Below are 22156 nucleotides of genomic sequence, written 5' to 3' on the forward strand. Positions count from 1 at the left end.
CCCTTAGTGCCGATGGTCACAGGACTGTGTGTGATTGTTTATTTTTGTAAACATTTTGCATGTGACTCTGCTTCAAGTAATTTTGCTTAAAAACCCTCTCTGTACATGTATGCATATGAAACCTCCCGGCCCATGGGATAGGATGCAGATTATTTGCTAGTGGGGGCTTACTTATTTGGCTTCAGTTTAATCTTAGACATCCTAAACCAGCAGAAACTTCGGCCCTTATGTTAATGGGAACAGGATCCAGCAGTAATATCACTCCAGCCTGGGTATGGGGTGATACTGTCACTACAGCTGATGTGTTTCCCCAGAACTGGTCCCTTCACTCTTATATATAGGCTCCAGGCCCTATATTGCTGCTCATTCTGCAGGGTAGTGATGCAGTAGGGTTGAGTGGCTGCAGTGTAGGAAGGGGATGGAAGCAAGCAGGTTTAACGGCAGGGTAAAGTAGGGATTTAGATCCCTGGCAGAAATGCCCACAGAGTCCTGCTTGTGCTGCTGAGAAGTGTTGCTCTTACTTGAGATGTGATATGATAGTATGTCCTATTAGAGGCAATGGATCCTGGGTGCCGAAAAGCATGCAAAAAATATGTTCTGCTGAGAAATAAGCCTACACAACCCTTTGGCAACTTGGTGAATGGGTTGAATCCAACTAAGGATGTTGGTGAAAGTTCTTATTAATTCTATTACTCATATATCATCAAAATGAGTATTTATTATGACTGCCACATAATCAGATGCATTCCCCACAAAGCCCATGCAGAGGAGTCCTTATTTCCTCCACTGATTAAATGTATTTGAATTTGAAGGTCCATCACATTTCTCTGGGGAAGAACCCCCTTTCTTTTTGTGTCATTCTTAAAGTGCCTGGGGGGGGAGCCTTTGCGAGGCCATTATGAGGCCTCATTAATTCTCACTATTACAATGCCCAGCTTTGAATAACAGAGCTTCTCTTTCTTGTTAAAGGACCTGCCCTGTTGCTGGTTAATACAGAATCACAAAGGCGCAGTTCCCTGACCAGAGGCCATGTTATCTTCCCCTCCGCCCCAATTTCATTGTCTTTCCTTCAACCAGGAGGTGCTTTTTGTTTCTTTTCTTTTGCGAATCTTGCTGGTAGATTCAGAACAAGTGGGGTTGTGCTGGGACTTCTAATAACCCTGATTGCTGTTATACATCTTGAATCATCAGGGAGCTGTGAGGTGGCTGGCAGCAGCAAAGATGGTAGCAGAGGTTGTATAAAAGTTTTGGCATCTTACATCAGGAAAAGCCTTTATTTTCCTTTCTCCTTCATGCAGTGAAACTGTCTAAAGGCAAATCCAAGATATTCTGTCAGTCATTCCCTTTAAGCAAAAGGAGAAACTGCTTCTTAGGATAATTTGGGATAATACTCTTGGTGTTAGTTCTGCAGGTTTCTCCATTGGCTGGCAGTAAGCACTGGAGATTCTGTAAATCTCAGACACTGTGTCCGCTTCCTGCATGGCCACATGGAGCCCTGTGGCAGGCCCAGCTTCTTTAAGGGCTTCAGTGACCAGCAGTCATCCCAGCAGATGCAGCAGTACCATCAAAGACTTCCTTACACGAATAGGTTGGTGTTGCACTGCGTTCACAGCAGGGCACTAATGTCACCTTACTGGTGCAGTAGGGTGAAGGCAAGACAACTGGAGAGTGCAGGCAGGCTGCCAGCTGTACATTCTCTGTCTGACACTTATAAATAAATAGTGACTGTTCACCAGCTATAGAAACAAATGCAGTCAAGGTCTCTGACACCTTGATTTTCAAGTGACTCTTGTTATCTATGAGTTCTGCTGCAAGCAGGGCTATGCTGACCATCCCAGACTACATTAGATTACAGAGATATTCCTTGGATCAAAAAATACCTCCCCTGAAGGCTACTCCTGAAGGATAAAGTCATCCCTGACAGATGTTTTTCTCTTCCCTGTTAATCCCCTTCTGGCTCAGCTTCTGGCAAAGCCATGCAGATCGAGACTAATGTATCATCACATCAGTTGCAGACGTGGTATGCTCTGCTTGAATCTGCATTGGAAATTCTCCTTTCCTCTGGAGAAGCGAAGATGCTGTCAGAGACCATCAGTGTGAATTCAGTGTATTGGAATGGTTTATTCAGAGACAGAAAGGAGCCTCAAGACACAGGTTTGCAGTGCAGCAGCACAGACTCCCTAGCTCTGTGTTCCTGACCAGAGCGCGGAGCAAATACAAGGATACAACCTGCTGTGCTCCTTATGTGCAGCCTGTTTGCAGGAGGAGACTGAGGGAAATACCCTCCTTCCTCATCCTTCACCAGGATAGAGATGGATCTGCCTGTACGCAGAGAGGAAGACTCTGGCTCCCTAATCTTGTCTACCCCTGCAAAACCTGAGAAAAGGCACTTTTAAACCATACATCATTCCTGTCTTTAGTGATCAGACTTAATTTGCAGATTGTTCTTTTCCTGAATTGCTGTCATGTCACCATGTATCAGGTTGAATTGGTGTCACATCTGGTGAACAACTTTCCTGCATAAAGTTGTAAAGGTTCGTGTCACTGTGAGGTGCTGTGGGAAGTGTTAGAAGATCTTGGACCCGATTGCTTCCCCTGCTGCTTCCGAGGGCTGGGGACCTGACAGCTGATTCCATGGAGCTGCAGACCGTGGGGCTCAGAGGACCCTCATCCTCTGGGATGGGAAGCTGCTTCCAATGCCAAAAATGGCTTGGACAGGGTTTGCCCTGCCCGTTGAGGATATTCTCCAGTGACCATCCGTGCTCAGAGCTGGGTCACTGTGTGAGGGCTCATCTGCCCTGTGCATGGAGCATCCCATCTCCTATGCATATATTCATGCTTTATATTTCATATGATGATAATTAGGGCTAATAAAGCTGGTGTTTACAGCAGCTTTCACCTTGGCAGTTTACTGCCCTTAGCACATGTATCTCCACATCTCTAGGGGTTGTTTAGCTGTGGCATTGCACCGTTTCCTTCTAGGGACCTGACTCCCGTATGTATGCATTTTACAGCCACTGGTATCAGTAAAAGGGAGCTCTAAGGAAAATGCTACTCGTGTGGTTTGAAAGCATTTTACACCATTCTGTGCTCCAGCTGACAAAACGCTAGATCCCAAGTAGTAGTCTCTCATTTACAGGTACATCTTTGTACGCAATAACTTCAAAAGCCTTTCTTGCACAAAGTAATTTATCTCGTGTGGGAATGAAAAGCAATTAACTTCCTGCTTCTTTCTGCTGCAAAGTGAGCTTGGTCCTTGGGATTCCATTCACCTGGTTCATCTCATAGGAAACTTCCAGAATGGGTACAGGCTGTTGCTGGTGTTTAACATTTTTAGGTCTCTGGAATGTCAGCCTTCATTTACAGCAGGTACTTCAGTTGCAGTAAATGTTTCCATAGGAGGAAGGCACTATAACACATCCAGTATCATTTGTTGCTTTGTCAGACACTGATTGTTCTTTTACATAGTCAATATTTTTTCTTTAGATCCCATCCTAGAAAGTTTAGTGCCACAATCTTTTAGTACTTCTGCTTTAGTACACTTGAAGGTGTTTTATTAACATCTAATGCTGGATTTTTCTTTATATTTCAGATCTTATTTTCTAACATAGAAGATATCCTTGGCGTTCACAAGGAGTTCCTGGCTGCCCTGGAATTTTGTTTACAACCAGAACCTCAGTCTCAGCATGAACTGGGAAATGTTTTCTTAAAATTTGTAAGTACAATGACTTAACGCTATCTGAAAATGCAGTTTCCTGTCATAAGCTCCCGTGCCTCTTAGCTCGCCCTAATCTCCAAGTTCTGTAGTGGTACCACGACAGCGTGTGCTTGTATGAAATTCTAGGTAGGGTGGGAAAAACCTTGTGAATGAGGTTAGAACAATGGAAACCACATCAAACCTGGCTAAACAACAAGGTATTTTTAGAAACTCTTCCTTTTCCCACTGAATATTTTTCCTCCTTTTTTTTTCTCACCCAGCTGATCGCATGCTGAGTATTGTCTACTTTGGTTCCAGCTGCTTCAAAAAGCAGTACAATTTAAGAAAATGATTTTTCGGGAGTGGGGTGTATTTTAGTACAAAAAAAAAACGGAAACCCACAAAAGTCAGAATTCAAAACTAAAGGCAACATATCATCTGAAGTACTTAGTGCCTGCACACACCTCCATCTTTCAGTAAATGAGAAGTATGTGAGATGGCTTATCTTACACTTCCTGAAATGCAGCAAAATTTACAACACGCAGCCAGTTACCATGGGATCAATAAAGTATCTGAATTCTGTGGCTTAACAATACAGAAATTTGGCTTTTGGACTCATAATACTGTCTCAGGAATGTCAGAACTTCAAAACAGAAGCAAAATAGAAAGCAGTACCAATTCACTCTACCAGTTCCAGGTTGTTCCAGACATTTTGACAGGTTATTGTTGTGTCATTTGACTTTATGCCAGATAGCTTTATTTTCTGTTCTCCTAGAGCTTATGTAGAAGTACACTGCATCATAAATAAACTGTTCTGTTAATATATCCTAGTATTACCACACGTGCCAGCCTGATCCAGTCAGATTTGTACTACTTGGTGATACAGTAAAGTACAGACCTTTGTTAAGGACCAGATTCTGTCATTTCTTCCCTCATTGGAATTTTTCTTATGCTATGAAATTCCCCCTGTGGTAGCTGATTTTAACTTGGCCTGGTTTTCAATCATGCATGTGCTATTCCCTAATTTATACATAGGGCACTGATCGTGTATGCAAAATCTGCATACACCTAGTTACAAGCTCTGTTCATTTAAATGCAAAGCTACCTGATTTACATGTATAAGAAATGTGACGTTGCACATTTTTTTAACACACAGCTGCCTTCCTGAGATGTTTGAAAATTAGAAAGCACCTACGTAGTAACATTTTTTTCAAATTCTTATTAACTGCATTCAGCCCCGGCCATGCTTCCTACAAAAAATATGTTATCTCACATTTTTTATAATAATGCATGCTTTCACAGTTCATTGTGTTTGAGTGGGCAGCCATCGATTACTCATAAAGTTTACCACTTACCCCACTTGATACAGATTTTATTTATGCTGTAGCAATTAATAAAATAGTAGAATAAAGTGTTATATTGAGACAGTGCCCAGAAATTCTATCAGATGTGAGGACAGCCAGCTGAAAAACATACTGATTCACTTAGTTAAAGCCTTGAATGTTCCCACTAGAATCATTGCCTACCAGGATATGCTCTACCAACATATTAGTACTTGTTAAATGGGATCAACATGGGATGTCTCTTGAATGATACTGTGAAAGTGTCTCCCGTGTTTGAGTAGCATTAATTAACCAGAAATGTTAACATCCTATCTTTTGACTGAATTCCATCCTGATGTACAATTTTTTTGTACATGTGTGTAACATTTTGTAACTTTATTACTGCAAAACTTAATAGTTATGTAATTGAATGCTTCCTCGTTATTCAGTGTGTGAAAGCACTGGAGTTATGAAACGAGTGAGTGCAATGGGTGCTGATGAGAACTTCCCTCTCAGCTGGACCAAGATCAGCTTACGTTAGTCTGGGCTGTGAATTGCAAATAACGTGAACATCGGCCGTGCTCTAGGGGAAAAGGCCTGCAGGTCTAACACCACGAGGTCAGACACCTTTCAATTCAGAGTATACAGAGAAGGCCAATCTCATCCCTGATCCCTTCGCAGGTGTAGGAATGTCACTGGGAGCATTGTGGCCCCTCCAGTGTGAGCAGGGGAGAGAGAACCAAAGGGTAGAGAGAGAGGGAGAAATAGCTTGTTCTTCCATGCAGCCTGGCTGCGTTTGAGAGGAGCAGCGCTGCTGCCTGCCTGGCAACGAGGAGGTGGCATTTGTGCCCTGCCACACTGCGGGCTTCCCTAGGGAATCTCGAGCCAGTGGGAAGGAGATGCCGACGGCAACTGCGCTGCCGCGTGACTCATAGTTCCTCCCTGCTCGGGCTCCTGAGGCTCTCATTCCCTAATTGGGGCTGTTCTGGTGAAGCACAGGCATTCATAGGAAAACTGTGTCTCAGCAACGGTCCTTAATGCTGGAGGTGTTTCCATGGTGCTTTCTGAAAGCAGCTTTTTGGAAATGGTGCACAGTGCTCTGCTGCAGGAAGCTGTTGCAGCATGCGGAGGCTTCTTCAGGAAAAACCTAGCCCCTCTTTCAGTGATGCCGTCACACAACAGGGCTGATGAGCGTTTCTGGAGTGCGTGGTGTTATCCAGCTCACCTTGGGGAAAATACATGTCTTTGGTTTTTCGTTTTGGATAATGGGCTCATGTTGTTGCAATGCACTTAAAAGAAGTGCCAAGGAAAACAACTTGGTTCTTGAATGGAGAAAAATCCATGCTTCCCAGTTATTCCAAATACAAATGTAGCTGTCTCTGCTACTCAAGCAGGTAGGATGGACTTCAGTTTTATTTCCCACTTGGTATCACATGTGAAAATTACTGAACATTTTGTGAATATGAAGTAACAAGGTCCCATGTTGTTTTCCATTATCATCAAATCACAGCGTGTCCTCAGGGGAACTTGCAGTGAGGAAATGAGATAAGGCCTGTGAATCTTGGCTATATCAGTGCATCTTCTACCGTGATCGCCCGCAAGGTCACTCTCGGTGCTGACTGAGCCCTGCTTTCCTGTCAGCAGACAGATGTTAGCACAGGTGTTCTTCTCCAGAAGTTACATGTTAAAAATGTTTGTAAGTTTGAAGAATAGCTTTCAGAATCCTTGAGGCACAGTGTTTTTCCCCAGCCACTGAGTTTCTATTTGTTTTCTCTAATTTTTTTCACGTATCCCTAACATAGATCCTCCACCTGGAGTCCCGCCAGACTGTGGCAGTTGAGCCCTGTTCTAGAGACCTTTGTATATGACATGTCCTGAAAAACCAAATACTATGTGAGAATTACACAGGAGCTGAAGTTCTCCGTTATTTTCCTGGACTTCCCTCAGTTGAGGGGATGGCATCTTCAGTTAGCGTTCCAACAGCTCGGCACCGTGTGACCAGGCAACATCCACCAAGTGTCCTTATGGAGTTGCCTTTGCAGCTAATTTGCTTTAGCTTCCGCTCTCCCTGGGTCAGCAGAAGTTAAGCTGTGCCGGGGCTGTCGGCAAGATCCTTAGCAGCAGCAGCAGACAGGACGGGACGTTTTGGGCAATGACCTGTGTCACACACGTGTCACCTTCCATCCGGTCAGGGCAGTCTACCAGGTCTCATCAGTGTTCTCAACGCTTTTGTTTCCCATTTGAATGACATGCATTTACATTCATTGTGTTTGAATATAATCAGGTAATTCCATTTCAACTTTGAGTGTAAGTGTAATGAAATATATATGTAAAATGAAAGGATATTGTAGTACCGATATAGGTGCTTAGGCCCAACTGAAGGTTTGAAACGAGTATTGATAGGGTCCAAAATTAGGACTGACTTATGTTTTGGTGACCTAGTAGCGAGAAGCCCTCTTGTAGGATATGTTTTTGGTTTGTTTTTCTCTCTCATTTTCAGGAGCAATGCTGCTTGAATGATCATTTTTACAGTTTCTTTTAAGTCATCAGAAATCTTGTTTTGTTCGGGGTGAAATCTTCTGTTTATTTTTCAACATAGGCAAAATTGGTTTCAGACTGTTTTGAAGCAAGAACATGTCATACGTTATTTAAAATACATCCAAACAAAAACAGATCAAATTTTCCAAATGTTTTCTAAGCCTTTTTTAGTTAAAACTATTTAAAAAACGTATTGAATTATGTTAAAACCATTTTCAAATCTGTACTAATTTGTAGGCAGTTCTAATGCCAGTTCAAAATAACATACTTGGAGAATAAACTACCAGTTAAAGATTTTATACCCAAACTAAGAGCAGTAAAAACTTATTTTTGGCCCCAGTGTCAGTAGGACTAGCTCCGTATCCAGCAGATCTGCTGAGTAAGAAGGTGCCATTTTTATGTGGCCACATCTCTGACGTTAATTGCACTTTAATGTAGAGTAACTGCAGGTTCAGGATTCAAGGGCTTAACATCTGTAATTGTGTAACTGATAATTTCCTCACCAGGGAGGGGAGAGTCTAGGTCTGAATGTCACCCAGAGAGGAAATTAAACGCTTCAGACACTGGCTAATTTAAAGCATAGTTCTCATATTTGTGGGTCGCATGCATGAAGGACAGCTGGAAAGGACTTGATGAAAAGCCCTCTGGTGTGTGTGTAACTACTGTACTGACTGGAGTTTAGCAGAGGGATTTTGTCATGGTCTAAATATAACCTCCCCAAACCCCCGGAGCTCAGAGCCGCCGCGGTGACGCTTGGTGCGCGTTGATGCAGCGGATGCTGCTGTGCTCCTGGTTCTATTCTTAGTTTCAAGCATGCTGCTTGTGCGCGTCCAGGGAGCTGAGGAGAGGAGAGAGGAGGAAATCAGGAAAAACTCTTATACCTGGCTCCTCATTCCGTAACTCTTTTTCCAAAGACAGAAACAATCCTATGCCTCTCAACTGCTGCTTTTCTGTTGTGTTATGGACCCAGCCCTGCCTTTTTTCCTGCATCTGGTGGTCAGAAACATTTGTTCCTTTCTAACTTCCCAGTATTAAACTCCAGCACTAACAGGAGCAGCTGTAGATAAAGGATAAAAGTCTTGAACATCTGCATTCCAGCTCCTTGCCCACACTCTTTGTGGCTGTTCCTTATTTGCTTTGCACCATTATTGTTGTGCTTGAACAAATATCTATTTATTCTCAATTCTTTCTTTAGAAATACAAAGAGGGGAAGAAAAAAAAAAAACGGATCAGATTAGTGGTCCTGTGATTTAAAAAACAACACAAATAGCACTTTTCAGTCTCTGAGCATCTTGCCCATTGAGCTTCTGACCAGAATGTCAAGTTCTGCTCCTAAACTAATGTAAACAGCTTCTTTTCCATGTAACCATAGTGAAGGGAATTCCCAGTGAGTGCAGATATATTCCCATGGATTCATGTTACTTAACTCTTTCAGCTGGCTGTAGTTTTGTTTGGATTGCTATAAGCTGTTTTAAATAAAAGCAGTCGAGAGTCTGCAAGTATCTCATCTACAGCTAATGCAGAAAGCTCAACATCTTTGATTAGGACTGAGAAGCCAATTAAACCCCACAGATTAACTTTCTATTTCTGGGCCGATGAGAAAGCCGGATAGAATATTTTCCTGTCAAGATTGGCCGTGGGAAGGCAGTGCTGGGGGCCCTGGTGGGCTCTGCCCGCGTGGCGTGGAGCCCCGCGCCGTCCCCGGCCGCGTGTCCCGCTCGGGCAGCACCCCAATACCCACTACTGTGTAGGGCAGCGTGCGGGGAGCGCCGCAAGGCGTGCGGGCCGTCCCCAACCAGCCAAGAAACCCCTGTCCTGAGAAGCACCAAAAAGCCATGGGGTCTTTTGGCTTCTGAATCACTTAACCTGACTAAAACCCGATAAAGCCTCTTGACATTCTCCTGCCCCCTTTATTTCAGTGAATGCTATCCTGAAACTGGGAACGTAGCTGCCAAAAGTTCAGCCCTTCCCAACAGCCTTGAATGGATCAACGCGCTCCTGGCCTGATGCGCTCAGGCATGGGAATGGTTGTTACGGCTGCTTTTGTGAATCATTTCAGTGTTTTCCGGCTATTTGATGTTTGCAATGGGTTCAGTGTGTTTGATCATTTTAATTAGAAAAAATCCTGCTGCCGCTGGCTCTGGAGATCAGTGAAGCAGAACTCGTGCTGCCAGCCGTCCGTGGTTGTTAACAGGGCTTGTTCCAGTGCACGTGCTGCTGGGTGTAACGTGCTCCAGTGTAAATACCTGTCTCTAGAAAGCAGTGTTAGTTGTGATGCTCCCTTTCCACTTCCTTTCCTTTCTGCAATCTGTTGGTTATATTGTGAGTTGTTTGAAAATTTTCAGGAAAGCTTTTAGGGGCAGCTGACTCTCTGCTTAGTGTTTCATTGAAATGGTGAAATTATAAAAGTTCTGCTGCAATTCACAGGGGATTTCCAGTGCTTGATTTATGTGCCATAGTTCCCCTTCTGAGCCTTCCTCCGCTCTCTGCTGGTTCCCAGCCACCTGTTTGCTGCTTCCTTCTGCAGCAGCGATCACCTCAGCTCAGAAGTCACCCTCTTTGCTCCTAACTGCTTTCTGCAATATCTTGACATGCTTACAAGAGTTCCTGAGGTGGCAAACCCCATTCTTTCAGCAAAGGTTTATATTATTTCAGTGATGCAATAAAAGGAAAAAATGTTAGAGGCCTCTGTGCTCAGGAAGCTAATGTTAATTTACAGCAGAGTACATTAGGAATTAGTGGAACACCTCTATGCACTATTGACTTAAGAGTGGTATCATGCACTTTATATAAAATGCAACCCTAAGGCCAGTCTGAGTGCACACTCCTTTGTAAAGAATTTGGTATCAGACTGTGACAAAATAGTCATTCCAGTTTTGTCTGAGTCAACAAGTTATTATTTTTTTCCCTTGCAGAAAGACAAATTCTTTGTGTACGAGGAGTACTGTAGCAACCACGAGAAAGCACTCAGGCTGCTCATGGAATTGAACAAGATCCCGACAGTGAGAGCATTCCTCCTGGTAAGCACCTTCTCTAGCACTCTTGACTTAATGATCTGACTTTACACCGTGCTCATAATACCCTTTTGGTATCCTAGGAACTCCAAGCATTTTGCAGACATAATCTGTTCCAGCTACACAGCTCTCAGGAAGGATAGGGATTGAAATGACTGGTGACTTCAGACACAGAACTAAGCCTGGCTCTGGTATGAGTAATTTCAGTGAAAACAGGGAAGATTTTTTTTTTTTTTTAAAGAAGCCTTGGAAAAGTTGACCAAAAATGATGAAAGGAATAATGCAATAAGTCAGCAGCAGAACTGTGACTCGCTCCCTGTAGATCCTGCACAGTTCTATAACCAATTCACCATTTGCAGACCCTGGCCTTCTTGTGATGCTCTCTTTCCCATCAGTAAAGTTGTAGGGAAGAACCATTACAGACTGGATAAATTATTCTGGCTGTTTCATTACTGCTTGTTTCAAAAATGACCAATGTCCTCCTACAGCCCAGGATGTCTTAATATCCATGTTGCTCTGGACTGTGCAGTATGGCCTTCAAATGTCTCTACAGCACCTAGCACAAACATGTTAACCAATGGATGGTGCCTCCTGCCCAATATTTCTCTTTCCAGCCTCCTGTCCAATCTTTCTGATTTTTAGGTGACTTTTACTCCTGGCCATGGATGCAGGCATTTAGATGTGGGTTAGCATGGAGATGAGGGACCAATTCAACACTTTAATTTTCTTTCGTGGTAAAAAACCATGACGTAAAAGAAAGGCCGTCCTTTTGCAAAGGACATTCTTTCCTTCCTTTTTCTGTTTTTGCCTACACAGAAGAAAACTTCTATATATATGTATGTCATCAGCAAGGCCAGAACACTGTAGAGCTACAGAACATACAGGCTTCAGAGAGGAGCCGCAGGGCCAGGCACTCATGCCCTTGGGTACTCAGAATCCCTGTCACCTGTGAGTTTAATAAGTTCTCTGAAAACGTGAATTTAAGTCACCAAAGGAAACCTATCTCAGATTCTGCTGAGAGAAATTACTGAGAAGGGAAAGAGGGAAAAGTGCATGTAACCACCACCCTTCCCAGCATCCAGGGTGATCCCTGCACTGTCACTGGACTAGCAAAAACCTCATGATTCTGAGATAGACGCAAGATGTCAATCCCGGCGTTGGCTGGGCTTCCTGCAGCACCTTAATCCAAGAGATTTTTAAAACAGCAGTAAGTGTGAGCACAGGCAGTGCCGAAGTGTCATCTGCTGTGGCTGCTGTAATTTCTTCCAGGCCTCCACCTCTTCCCAAAGCCAATGCTATCGTGTCACCGTGCAGTGAAAGCTGCATTAAAATACAAAGTTTTGCTTGTGAAGGTGGATTTGGCCTGCGTGCCCCTCACAGCTGCTGGAATATAGAACGTGGGAATGTGTCTGAAAAATCAGTAAGTGCTAAAGGGCAGTTCTGAGCCCACAGCTGAAGGGAGGGCCGAAAGGAGAGACGGGAAGGACTGAATCACTCGAGACTTGGAAAATTGGACAGTGAGCATTTTGAGCTGGTGGCCAATGCCACAGATCTAGAATAGCCTGGGGAAGGGTTATTTTACAGACGACTGTCTGTAAAAATACCACTTAGGACTAATGAGATTTATGTATGATGTCTGTGAACATTTCTTGAGGAAGAAGATTATTGAACTACAGCCAAAAAGCCACTAAATTTCAGAGTGTGCCCGAGCCAGAGCACACAATCCACAGGGGAAAATATTATCAGCAATGCCCCAAAGCAAGCACATCTTGGCTGACATTCCAGCTTCTGTTAATGGTGGGTGGGCTCCCCACCGGGGTGGATTTTGGATCAAAACTGATGAGATTAATGGTTGGCCATAGGCATGTAGAACTAGCTTATCTGAAATGTATATGAAGTCTGTCTACATCCACCTATCCCTGGCAGCAACCAGGACCAGCATCTCCAGGGAAATGCCAGTAAGGCTTGCAGTAGGCTGATGCGTGGTTATCACACAGGGCTTAGCTTATTGTGGAGAAATTGTGGGACATTTCTCCTCAATATTCTCTTTTTTCTATGGCATACCCAGTTCTTACAGTCCCCTTTCACATCAGCCCTGAGAGAAATTTGTGTAATCCACTGAAAAATTGAGAATCACTTGTTTCCTGGTGCCATGCACAAGTTTATCTCTGAAATTATTCTGGAATGTAGTGGCCCCTCCAAATGCGTGAGGACTCATGTGCAAGTTTTACAGTTGAACTCCTGATCTGCTGCTGCTTTTTCTCAAACTGAAGTCTGTTTGGATTTGAATTTGTTCGGTGTATTGGTCCAATATTTGGAAAGCACTTATATTGTCCCCTTCCTTGTTATGTTTAAGTAACAATGGGAGAGTGGCCGTCCATCATTTCCCGTGAGTATCCTGCATGTCTCGTGACTTTTTGCTTGGCACATAAATGGCAAAATGCAGGGACAGACTCAGAGCTTTGTGTGCTGTCTAGCCAACCAGCGCACGCATGCAGTTGGACCAGCTGGTCTTAGACATCATGTTTTGCCTGAGAATTGGTGGATGTGATACAGATGACTCGCTTATTCCAATTCCACCTTGATTTCCTTCAGGCATAATAGTTCAACTTGATGTTATTTATATCATTCCTAGTTAGCAGACTTTATTTTAGCCCTTGAGTATTTTCTGGACCACTAATGCAAACTTTGTAGAGTGAATGAAGACTTTAACAAATGGTCATGTTGATTGTGGTGGTAAGTTGGGTTCCTTTAGCTAATAGCACATCTAGCTTTGCAGATTGTCATCCTATTGTTATGACATTTTCAGAGTCACCTAAGACAGTGTTTTCTCTGGGAAGAAATTTTTCTACACAGCCAGGGTTTTACACAGTGATTTTTCTTTTGCTGATGTATGCAGAGTTTTGCAGGCTCAACTTGATTGCCATTCTTAAGATACAGGAAACAAGACTCCGTTTACCACTGAAATACAGAAAAGTGCTTTGTGATGGTAGAGAATATTATAGAAATAAATAAATAAAATCACTGTTAAAGAGCATGTGAAAGTTTGTCTGAGGTAACGTTTGTTTTCTTTTCTGATTATAGAGTTGTATGCTTTTGGGAGGCAGAAAGACGACAGATATTCCACTAGAGGGTTATCTGCTGACTCCAATTCAGAGAATTTGCAAATATCCACTTCTGCTTAAGGTAAATCAAGGAAAGAATTTCTCCAGTTATTTGGCTTATTCTTAGAGTGATTCTGCAGCTTTTTAACCCTGCATTTGCTGTCACAGCAGCCTTCCTGGTTTGCGCATCTGCGAGTTGTTCCCTCTCTGCAGAAAATGGTGTTTTATGGGTGCAGTCAAGAAGCTGGCTGGGCTGGCAGGCTGTTAAGTCCTGTAATGATGTGCGCAGAGCAGGCAGGGTGACTTACTGACTGCTTTGGACTTCAGATACCTTCTGATGTTTGCTAAGACTTGTGCTATTTGAGCCACTTCCTGAAAAGCTGTGTTCAAACAGAATTGTGTCAGTATTCTGGAGCACTGAGTGGCTCAGGGGACTGGAAATTGGATATTTCTTTCATCACCAGGTCTCTAGTTTGAGTGTTTTCAGGTCAGTAATGATCAAAATCCTTTATCATCCAACAGCTGTTTGGCAGCTTGTTTGAAAATTGTGTGGTTGTCTCCCTGAGCTCCCAATGGACAAGTGTCATTGCAATATGACTACTGCAGTAGGTACTAATTGGCCCCCCTCCCTGGCAGACCTAAAAGGAGCTAACTTGCCTCTCATCCCTTCAGGTCAGTGCTGGGTCACACTCCTGGTGGGAACAAGGAGAGGGAAAAGGAGAAAGTGATTCCTGGGAGTGCTTGTGTCCCTGTGTGCCTGGGGGGTGTCCCATCCATCTCCAGTGGTGTCAGTCTCTCCTTCTCCATCAGAGTAATATTCCACTTGCTAAAATAAAATTAATAAAACAGATAAGAAGCAATTGCTTCCTGTCTCAAAAGCAATTGCTTCTTTTCCGAAGTTGTGGAGCAAGTAACAATCCTGTGGTGAGCTGCTGTGATCCCTTGCTCGCAGGTTGACCGCACGTCACGTGAAGCTTTCACAGTGATGTGTTCGTAAATTCGGCATGAATAAGGGATTTCATCAGTGCAATGACATTCTGATCTTCTTCAGCTTACATTTTTTTCATTCCTCTGTAGCTTTCTAGGACAAGCCTTCCCGAACATAAGGGATTTTGTATCAAGGACTGGAAGAGCTATGAATGGACCAGTTTTCTTGCTTTTCTTTAAGCATTTGTTTTGCCAAGGGGGAGCAAACAAAAGACCAGTACAAAATATGTATCTCTAAACCATAGTTCAAATCTTTCTGAGTTCAGTGGCAACTGAAGTCATTGTGCTCTGGGAATCGAATATTGGCCTCTGGAAATAAACTGGTGGTTTCCGTTTTCTCACATATACACAGCTGAAAAACCCTCCTGGCACAAAGCTCCGTTCTTTGAAAGGCAAAAGTAAGCCCAGCAAGGCTGAGAATGAAACAGCCCCTCTTGCTTTCAAGCCATCATAAGACAGAATGAGGATAAATCTGCCTTCCTGATGCCAACACGGTGCCAGCCTTTGGGGTGAGGACTTGGTGTCTGGATGTGGTGCCGCACACCCAGGCATGCAAGGGACTGTGGAGTGAATAGAGGTGAAGGGGACCAGCTGGAGGAGCTCTGATGAAGCCTTGTATTGTTGCATTTCATTTTCCTGGGAATTCCTTTTTGTGTCCTGATTGCTGTGAACCACACGCTGTTCACAATGTGAAATTTCCTGCACAAGAAATCGAAGTTTTAAGAAAAACCTGAGGGACATTGAGTTTCTGTTAAGCTGTAGATCTGTCTTAGTCAGTGAGATGATGCCATTGCTAGGGATTGTTCAGTTCAGAAAATATCTGTGGTCACTGGAAGATGGAACTGATGCTGATTCTCAAAGATGATGGTTTTATGGTGAACAGGTTGTGCCCCATTCAAGATTTGTTTGGTGCGTGTTAGCACAAAATTGCCAGAGTCATCATGAATATTTCACACATGAGAATTACTAAGAGAAAATACAGGCTGATTCTATTAGTGCTGACTGGGGAAATGCAACTCCCCAATTAAAAAATAAAGTAGATATTAAAATAACGCAACCCTCAAAGTAAGTGTTTGTTCTCCCTTTGCTACTGAACTGCAGTTACTGCTCCTGAAATAGCTGGTTTGTATGCCTGGGGGTTGGATCTTATTTTACCTAATTCCCAGGGCAAACTAATACTGTTGCACTCCAGCTGATTAGAAAAGCTGCAGTCCAAGAGCTATCCTACTTTCCTCTTTTACTCGTTTTGTTAAATAAGGGGTACACATTCTGATTTTCTGATACCTTAGATACGACCTTGTTATAGTTGTTTAGTATAGCTGAATAGTTAGGTTTGATAAAGACTCTGTGAGCATAGTAATTGAGACTCGTCTACAGTAAATGCCTTAAATAGTAGGGTAAGACATATATTTAAAATGATAAAACTATTTTTGATTAATGCCACATGTGAATATTGTTCTTCCAGAATAAGAACATCTAACATGGAGTTAATTCGGTTTTCTCAGTTAGGAATAATATACTGGCATATCTCCAAATGCATCTTAAGCCAATATTACCAGTAATTTCCAGTGTACTGTATGATATCCTATCATTGGTAATCTTGTGTTTTCTCATCATCTGTCTGATGAAGCTATTTGTTTTCTCTGAATCAACAAACAGGGGAACTTCAGCGTAGCTGAGAGCAAACAATCTTTGTTGTTGTTGCTTTCTTTGGAAATCTGTCCAATTTGCAAGCCTTGGCTATGGTTTGGAAGCGTGGCACTCAAACCTAACCATGTCTTTCATTATCTCTGTGCAAATAGAGTAGCAATGGTACTAAGATTTTGTCCCTGAAATGACTTTTGTCTGCTGCAGATGGAGTGCCAGAGAATTAGCACAGCATTTGTTGGTCAGCAAATCAGTTTTATTCACAGTGCAAAGCCTCACTAATATTCTTCTTTTCTTGCCGTTGCACTTCAGCAAAGCAGTGAAGTCTATTTGGGGCGCGTTCTGACTGTGCGTTGGCAATGAGCTTCACTAGAACTTTTCCCTTAAACTCGGGAAAGGGGTTTGGGGAAGAGCTGTGCTTGCTGTGGCGGCTGCAGGATTTGGTAGAAGCAGAAGCAGCAGAAGGCCCAGCTGAAGCTCAGCCCTGGAGAGCCAGCGGCTGGGGCGCCCGCGCGGACGTGTGCGCTGCCGAGTAAATATTTCCAGCAGAATGTTTTGGATTAAGGCATCTCTGTCTCGCTGATAATCGTTGCATGGCGCTATTAATTAGTGGGAACTGCACTTCTGAGGAGCAGGAGCAGCTGTTGTGTAAACCAAGCTCTGAACAAAAATAGCTGCTTTGCCTTAATAAAGAGCATTTTTGTCAGCGAGAAAGAAAACCCTGGGGGAGTGGAGATCGTGCGTTACCTACAGCACGGGGTGGGCTGAGGAGCCGTCCCCTCGGCTTCCTCGCACCGGGAATGTGCAGTGCGGGATGCCCCCAGCTCCCGGCCCGTGCCGCGGAGCCCGTGCCCTGTTGGTGTCTGCGCTCCTGAGGAGCTGCCGCCTCCACATCCAGAATCACAGAATCACAAAATGCTGAAGGTTGGAAGGGACCTCTCGAGGTCATCTAGTCCAGCCCCCTGCACACTCAGGGTCACCTAGAGCACGTGGCACAGGACTGCGTCCAAGTGGGTTTGAAGATCTCCAGAGAAGGAGACTCCACAACCTCTCTGGGCAGCCTGTTCCAGTGCTCTGGCACCCTCACTGTTAAAAAGGGCCTCTTCTGCCTCTCGTCCCTTAAGGATATCTTGAAATATGCGCAACTCCGCGCAAGGATTAGGCCCTTCCGTGGAGTATCACTCCGAGGATTGGGTGTCACTCAGAGCATGGAAGACTCCCAGGTGCTTGGAGGGAAGGAAAACCCAAGGGCAAGAGGCTGCGAGTCCAAGAAGACTCGGAAGCCCCTGGAAAGGGGAAGCCCTGGAGCGGGGCAGCCCCACGCCTGGGTCCAGGTGGTCCCTCCTGCTCCCCCTTAGAGCTCCTAAGCAACAGAACCTCCTGATGAACCATCACTGAACACGTTTAATCTTTGGGGGGCTGATTTTATTTTTCCTAAGGAGCACAAAAGTCATGTTTTCCTTACATTCGGAACGTTGCTTGGACGAAATCCAACTTCGTGCATCATTACGTTAAAAATTATAGATGCCCTATAGAGTCCTAAGGAAGGCTGCCAATTTGCAAGACATACTTCTGTTTTCAAAACGTTATAGATATAATCACAAATAATAAGTAATATTTATAGCACTGCAAATGTTTTTGTTATGTTTTAAATTAACATAGATTGTAAATCTGATAGCACATAGAATATGATAACTTCTACTGATTTATTGTAGTTTGTCTAGTCTCTGTCCCATAAAAACAGCAACGTAAATTACAAATTAAAAAATAGACAGGATTAAGCAAAAATGCTATAACTGGAAAGTGCCCAGACAGGACCCAGTTTAACTTTTTTTTTTTTTGATTAGTTTAAGAGGAAAATATATTTTCTTCTATGAAAATGTAAAAACTATAAAAGGGAAATGTAAAACATGTGGATTTGTATTCAGAGAAGTCTTTTCTTTAAGTGCGTTTTGCAGCTGAACTGTTTATTAACAGAAGTTCTTGACATGATAAGCAAGAAATACAGTGCCAGTTGTCTCTGCAACCCCGAGGCGTGCAGCCCCGTGGGTGCGCGTGCTCCGTGTGCGCCCTGTGTGCTCTGTGTGTGCTCTAGTGTGTGCTCTAGTGTGTGCTCTGTGTGCTCCGTGTGCTCCATGCGCCCTCCGTGTGCGCTCTGCATGCTCTGTGTGCTCCGTGTGTGCTCTAGTGTGCACTTTGGGTGCTCCGTGTGCTCTATGCACACTCTGTGTGTGCTCTGCGTGCTCCGTGTGCTCCATGCACGCTCCATGCACGCTCCGTGTGCTCCATACACACTCTGTGTGCGCTCTGTGTGCTCCGTGTGTGCTCTAGTGTGTGCTTTGCGTGCTCCGTGTGCTCCATGCACACTCCTTGTGCGCTCTGTGTGCTCCGTGTGTGCTCTAGTGTGCACTTTGCGTGCTCCGTGTGCTCCATGCACACTCCGTGTGTGCTCTGCGTGCTCCGTGTGCTCCGTGCACGCTCCGTGCACCCTCTGCGCGCTCCATGCACGCTCCGTGCGCGCTCCACTCGCGTCGCCGAGCCGCGCGGCGCCGGCGCTCCCGCGGCAGCCCCTGTTAAACCGCGTCTGAGTGTCCTCCCGAGCAGGGAGATCGAGGAAGGAATTTTTAAAATGTAGACACTTGCACGTATCAGCTGCAAGGCATGTGCTGGGCTGTCAGTGTGAAGTACACAAGCAATCATTCTTGTGTGGCAACAGAAGACATGGGGAAGGGTGACGGAGACTTCTTTTTACAGAAAGATCAGTTCAGCAGAATAACATCCTTTTTGCTAGGAAATATTAAAATTGTGTTTACATCTGAGAAACCTCTGGTTTCCTCTGCCCGCCTGCATTGTTCCTCGCCATCTCCCCTGCCACCTCTTTGCACCTTCCTGTGCAAACCTCTCTGCTGAGGCTCCCTCATTGTAGGTTTTCTGGGCTAAGCACAATTAGAGAACAGGCGACTGCGTGAACAGCTGATGCATCTTTATTTTTATGTGATTTAATTTTATATTTGAAGTCTCTAAGATGTTTGTCGCTCTACTAGCCGTAAGCTGTTAAAAGCTGCATCTGAGACTCAAATACTCAGGCTGGAAATCCTTTTACTACATTGCATAACCAAAGATTTCTGAGTAAAAATATATTTTTTTTTCTGGGTACAGTTAGTAGGAAATAAGGTAACATTCGAGCCACTAATGTGGCCTTTTCCTGCACACTCATTTCCTAAGCATTAATACATTTGGATGGGTATAGGAAGCCAAGGAAGCTTTTAGAATCCAAATGCAGGAGCTTCACCTGTGGCCCAGCAGTTTTAACATTGGTTCTTCCAACGTTAAGTGCAAATTACAGCTTCCAAATGGAGCTGTGTGAATCTGTGGCAAACTACAATTTGCTGTCTAGGGACCCAAACCTTCTCACATAAGTGGAATTGTTGCATGCGTTTGTCTGGAAGTATTTTAGCCTGGTAGGATGAAAGCTGAAAGGGGATCTGATGGAAGGCTATTTGAGTTAGCATCTGATTTTTGTGAGAGGAATAGGGGAGGTCAAAAACTCTTTGATTTTTAGATGGAAGCAATTTATGAACTTTGGGAAGCAACTTTCAAGCATTAGTCATGGAAGAAATGGACAAATTTGTTGTAATTGACTGTCATAATTCCAGTCTTGTAAGAACAGTGCATCTAAAATATTTAAGATACATCAGACCTGCAGGTATAAAACCTGTCTGATGCATCCTGAAAACATCAGGTTCATTGCATGTGTAAGGTAGGTCTGGCACATCTCAGATGTTGCTGCATCTGTTCTGAAATTCCAGCTGGGCTGCCAGACATCCAGAAATCTAAACCAAATGTTGAAGAGGGCATGTTCAGGGGAGGCCCGAGAGCCCCCCAAGAATAAAAAACTGCTGCATTTCTCGTTTAGAAATGTGACATTTGTTGCACTTACAGTTCCATCTGTGCATGCAATAAAAGGTCACAGTTTATTTCCTGCTTTTTAAAAAGCCTGTTTTACCTCTGTATGCCCTGAAGTCAGAACAGTCACTGTGGCACCCTGTGGAAAAGAGCTTTAAGAGCCTCTGCACAAGCACTGCAGCTTCCAGTCTGCCAGTCCCTCGCTTGGCTCCCCGTGCTCGTGTTGTCCTTTTCTGATATGTGACTTAACACCCATAAGGATCCAAAAATCCCTGGGAGAGCTGGGCGAGAACTCTGCAAGAGGCATGCTGGAAAACTGCTCTGCTTTTCCACTGGTGCAATGCTAAGAAGCAGGACAGAAGGGCTGCCGAGGGCTGGGGACAAGGTGAACAGCCGGAGGACTTGGCCTTATCTCATTACACAGACAAAAACTAGTAATAAAATAGTATATATGGAGTGCAAATTATTAGAATGCGTAAGAAAGACTTTAAGAAATAGAAATAACGCCAAGCAGTATGAGTTACAAAATGCAACGTAGATATTCTAAGTATTTCCTGTGCATATATTACAGGTTATCACATCTGTCACATCTGTGAAAGTTCTTGCTCTGGTACATATCTTTCCTATCAAAATGTCATGAGTGAATATCCTGGACATTGCGCAGCCCAGATAACGTAGCCTTGAATGTGACCGGGCTCATACCCGGCTTTAACGTGGGTCCGTGCGTGAATCTAGGGGCCTGAGTGCCCCAGAGCTGCCGTCTGCGGCCCAGGGTCACGCGTGGAGTCTGTGCAGGACAGGGGGCTGCTTTGTCACCACAAGCTGGTTATTTCCCCGCTGGTCTGTGCTTCCTTCCCGCGCAGGGCGTCCTGCCCAGCCCTCGTGCTGCCTGCGCCGGGGCTGCTGCGCGCCGCGTCCTCGCGCCCTGCAGCACGGAAAGCGCACGGATCGCAGGGAAGGGCCGTGCCCAGCCTAATGGCGTGGAATGGAGCACGATAAAATAATAATGATAAATAATGTTTCACAATACTTTTGGTCAGAGGATAATGCTGATGATGGGAGAGGCTGTGGAGGGTGATGGGAGAGGCTGTGGAGGGTGTCTGTTCTGTTCTCCCTGTCTGGCTGTTCTGGATGACTAACAAGTCTCTAGCTAGAAAGTCAGTGTGTTTTATGAATTTGTCTAAGAAGTTGTGTGCAAGGAATAGTTTGCTGCAAGTGGCAGCTACCTCATTTCCTAGTACTGCGGAAGTTGGAATCTGTAGGATAACTTGTCCAGACTGCGATGTCTATGAGCTTCCAGGGGGACAGCATGGTCCTACCCAAGCACCACCATCTGCTCTCTCTCTCAACCGCCTTTTGCAGTGTTGCCAAATACTCTCAGAGTTTACCCTGCACATCGTAAACCCGTCGCTAAAAGCAAACGGCGTCCTGCCAGCCGAGTGCCCAGCCAGAGCCCCCGGCCCTTTGCAGCCTCCCTTGCAGGGCTCGAGTTGGTATCTGCACGCAGAGCTTCTGCAGCAGAGGGTGGATTCTCGCTTAGGTTCAGCGCAGCACAGGGTTGTTGTGGATGAAGAGCCCTGCGTCTGTGTCTCTGGTATTTTGTGAAGGGATGTTCAGACAGCAGTAACGTACCCGTATCCAGTTCTAAAGCAGCATGGGTGACACTTGAGCTGCAGAATTCTGTGAGTGGCACCAAGAGTGGCACTGTTCTGCCTGTTTTTTGAACGCCTGCTTTCCATGGCCTTATCTTGAGCAAAAGTGGGGTAGAACCTCCACCTCTAGAACCTCCCAAGGGAATTTTGCCTGTGCTAGTGGTCAGTGGTTGTAGCAGCCAGCTTTTTCTTCCTGTTCCATGTGTTGCTACATATGTGCACTGCAGCTTAAGGTCATTAACTCTTCTCTCTCAACGGGTTTCCTAGTGATCGGTACATGACCCATCTC

The 22156-nt window shown here is 44.5% G+C and overlaps 1 protein-coding gene across 2 annotated transcripts in view; it reads left to right on the forward strand.

The window, feature by feature from the left end:
* Positions 1-22156, forward strand: part of PREX1 (phosphatidylinositol-3,4,5-trisphosphate dependent Rac exchange factor 1) — a 145959-nt gene that overhangs the window by 59036 nt on the left and 64767 nt on the right. For both annotated transcript variants that reach the window (XM_088528698.1, XM_088528706.1), the window contains exons 3-5: positions 3593-3715; positions 10473-10577; positions 13656-13757. In XM_088528698.1, coding sequence (XP_088384824.1) covers positions 3593-3715; positions 10473-10577; positions 13656-13757 — 330 coding nt within the window. The remainder of the gene's footprint in view (positions 1-3592; positions 3716-10472; positions 10578-13655; positions 13758-22156) is intronic.

This window comes from Tinamus guttatus, unplaced genomic scaffold (genome assembly GCF_059628265.1).
Source record: "Tinamus guttatus ecotype Peru unplaced genomic scaffold, ASM5962826v1 Tinamus_guttatus_pri_ptg000027l, whole genome shotgun sequence".
Taxonomy (NCBI): Eukaryota; Metazoa; Chordata; class Aves; order Tinamiformes; family Tinamidae; genus Tinamus; species Tinamus guttatus.